At 37.1% G+C, this 3,645-nt stretch overlaps 1 protein-coding gene across 1 annotated transcript in view; it reads right to left on the reverse strand.

Annotated features, from left to right (window-relative positions):
• Positions 1 to 58: 58 nt before the first annotated feature.
• LOC106012732 (tubulin polymerization-promoting protein family member 2) overlaps positions 59 to 3,645 on the reverse strand; it is a gene marked incomplete in the record, with an annotated part of 25,312 nt that continues 21,725 nt past the window's right edge. The window contains 1 exon segment of the mRNA XM_013086525.2: positions 59 to 3,373. Within this exon segment, the coding sequence (XP_012941979.1) occupies positions 3,143 to 3,373 (231 nt within the window).

The following is a 3,645-nucleotide window of genomic DNA, read 5'->3' on the forward strand; positions in this document are numbered from 1 at the left end:
TGCTCTAATTCTCTAATTTATATTCTACAAAATTAAAATGATTTAAAGGCTAACTTCATTTTGAGGACATCCAAGAAGTTTATTGAACTCATTGTACACTCAGTCACGAACAGTTCCATCGTGTCAGTTTGACATATAAACGGTGTATAGTATAGCTATGGGCTATAGAGAAAAGGCTATGTATTTTCTCAGTCGTTACAAATGTTTCTGTCTTTTTCACAAGTACATGTCATTTCAGACCAGTATTGATGTCACTATAAAATGATACTTTTCATTATGGAAAAACGTTACCCTTACTGAGTTTTTTGTATGTGTTTTTCTTCTTCTTCTTTTTTTTTGGTTGTGTAAAGAAGCGTGACGTAATGGGAAGACCCTTGCCTTTACATATAAAATTTATGCAATGTAATTATTTTGTGAATGAATTGTTGTCATAGCCCACTTCCATTAACTATTTCAGCGCAAAACTGGTTAACTAATGTTGACAAGAGCAGGAAATAGGTGTAAGTGCAAGATATTGTAGAGGTCATGAGGACAACGGCATTTCTAGTCAAATTTGCAAAGGCCACATGACTAGTATGATACTATTTCAGACTTTATCAAGAGGCCTCCGATGTTACCACAAAAAAACTGTGGTTCTGATCCACTGAACGTAAAAAAACGTACAAAATATCTATTCTACATGACATACAAAGATAGAAGGGGAAAAACAGTCCAGAATTTCTCAGAGGCACCAAGTTTGAATTAAATGCATATTTTTAACAAGTTCTTTGACTACTTTGCATTTATAACGAAAACGGAAACAACAGTGTAAAAAAACCCAACAGTCAGCAGGTTTCTTAAATGAGCTGCCGAGGTAAAAAATGAGATCCTACTGGGTAAATAAACGAATGATAATTGTAAGTAATGAATAGCACCGCGGGTTGAGAAACCTTTTCGGAGAAGGAAACATGACATACAGATGTGAGTTGCTTCATCATGTCTTTGGATTAGATGGGAGATGTACTTTCAGAGACGAAGTACTGTCAATTAAAATGTAAGTTCACTGTATGTCATATATCTGCTTTTGGAAACGGCATAGTCATCAGCAAGACAGAAGAAGTTCTGTTTAAAGCAGTTACCACTTTTGACTGTAGCAAGCACTTTGGGGAAATGGTAATGCTAATTCAACTTCAACTTTGTCAACCCGAGATTTTGCATAAGATTCACAAAGACGTATAAAAAAACATGAGCATGACGTAAAAAGGTACCATACAAAAAAAAATTGATTTAAAAAAGTCCCTTCTGAAAACCTGAAATGTCCGGTGGCTCTTGGGGTTGCCCAAATAAAATAAAATCTAAACAACACTCGGATTTGTTTTCTTCAATAATGCTAAAAGGTTAAGGCTCACGTTTTTGACAACTGTGCCTCTGTGAGTTTGTGTACCGTAGACAGCCACTTTTTACCTTTAAAATTCTAAAATGCATAGAGATAAAAATTCCGAAAGAAGAAGCTATCCATATATACACTTGTACATGTATACAGTATGTATAAGTGTGTATAATAATTTACCAATATCATGCTTATAGGGCAACCCCCCCCCCCAAACAAAAAAAAAAGAAGAAACCTCGGCAAGTCTTGAAGAGAAGCATGCATCTTGAGACCATACTCAATTTTGCTCAGTTACAAATCCAGCAAAAAACAACAACAACAAGCAGTCTTTAGGAGCAGGCCCTTTTACTGCAGTGAACGTTACAGAAATAGAAATATACTAACAAAATAAAATAAGTAAAGGGGTTTATTGGTGAAAAATACTTTACGATGAGAAATGACAATCTTCTTTGGTTTGTTCAAGGGTTGTGGGTGTGGTGGCGCGGGTGTAACAAAAACAAAGAGGTCCCTTGAGTACGGAACAAAAAACTGAATGTGGAATGAATACAGCAACATACCGATACACCTTACACCTTTTCTAAGTCTAAGGTTCTTGACTCTCAGTTCATACAAGTATACATGTAGTCTACGTGTATGTTTCCTTGATTGCTGATTAAGTATTTTGGGGAACTAAGGAACTACACGTATACTATAGAAAGGTAATATTTTGCTAAAGCGAATACAAAGCCTAAATTCTAAATATTTTCTTTACGTTCGGTACCTATAGTTTTTGAAAAGCACAAACCTTTACGGTCTAAGGGTTGTTGGGTTTTTTTCGATAACAAAGTCACACGTTTCATTGGAATAATTTTGAAATGGTTTGATTGAAAGACAACACACAGGAAAACAAACCACATTATGTTTTCAAAAACAAACATTTCCACAGAGAACGATAATATAATTAATTAAATCACCAGGTTTGGTTCACAGTTACAGAATATACAAAATTACATTAAAAACTCAAGACAGTCGTTATCTTGACAGAACCCTGAGGTAATCCCTCTAGAATGGTCGTCTGCTAGTCTTTCTATTCCCTCCCATGTCCCCGCTAATCCTTTCAGTACACATTATACTAATAATTTATCTGTCTACCCAAAGACGTACGTAATCCCTTCCATCTATAGATCAGATCTATTTTGACAAGCTTAATACAGTAAGTATTAGCAACACTAACACATATTTGCCATATTTGCATAGGAAAATTTTCAAGCTGCTAGAAGAAGCTTCAGTGCTAACCATTGCTCTAACTCAAAAAAGGTTATGACAAAATGATCCACCCTTTTCCTAGTTGAAGTCAGTAAATCTCATTTGTTGCGAACACTCGGCAAGGTGACAGATCAGATGACCTGAATATCTGTGGGAACCACTACAAACCCATAACGGATCACTTGTACATTATAATATACTCTTCGTCTTGCCCTGATTTTAGAGTCTACAACATACTCTTCCCCCCCCCCCCAATCCCCCCATCCCACGTGACAAAGCATTCATTGCTACACTACGACGACAACAAAAAAGGTCTTAAGTCACTATTTTTACTCCTTAAATTCAGTTGGGCATCCCCATTATAAGCTGTCTTCTAATGTAGCTGCCCACCTAACGTAGGTAAACCTGCGGTTAAGTAACGTCTTTTTTACCCTCTCTAGTCCATCCTTTCCTCAAACTAACAAAGTTTCCGATCTATGACCCCGAAAAGAGCCATTCCTCTAAGTAACACTAACACAGCAGCTTCAATCACATTGCTGCTGCTCCCTCACTCGCCCCTTCGCCTTTTCCCTCCTCCCCTTCTCCCTTTTCGTAGGTATCTTGGTTCTTGTAGCCCGAGACGTAACCGGTTTCTTCAACGAGATATTTGCGTCCGGCGATACCTTTGCCTTTTCCAGAATCGTCAAATCGCTCTTTGTGGCTCCCGGTATAGCCTTTGGTGTCAGTGAGTCGGGCAGTCACGGCGTCCACTTTCACTTCCTGAGAAAAGAAATTATGAGAGTGCTTTTCTAATAGTGCAGTCCTATTCTTTAAATAAAAAGCACATTATTTGTTTTGTGGGATTTTTTATTTTGGATGTATCCGTTTGTGTTATTGGCGAGTCCAAAACTATTACATTGTACATACATATATATATAACTTACAACATTTTAACACTTACATTTGTAAATATTCAGATACACACTCAAACACACACACATACACACACACACACACACACACACACACACACACACACACACACACACACA

Source organism: Aplysia californica, unplaced genomic scaffold (genome assembly GCF_000002075.1).
Source record: "Aplysia californica isolate F4 #8 unplaced genomic scaffold, AplCal3.0 scaffold00475, whole genome shotgun sequence".
Classification (NCBI taxonomy): domain Eukaryota; kingdom Metazoa; phylum Mollusca; class Gastropoda; order Aplysiida; family Aplysiidae; genus Aplysia; species Aplysia californica.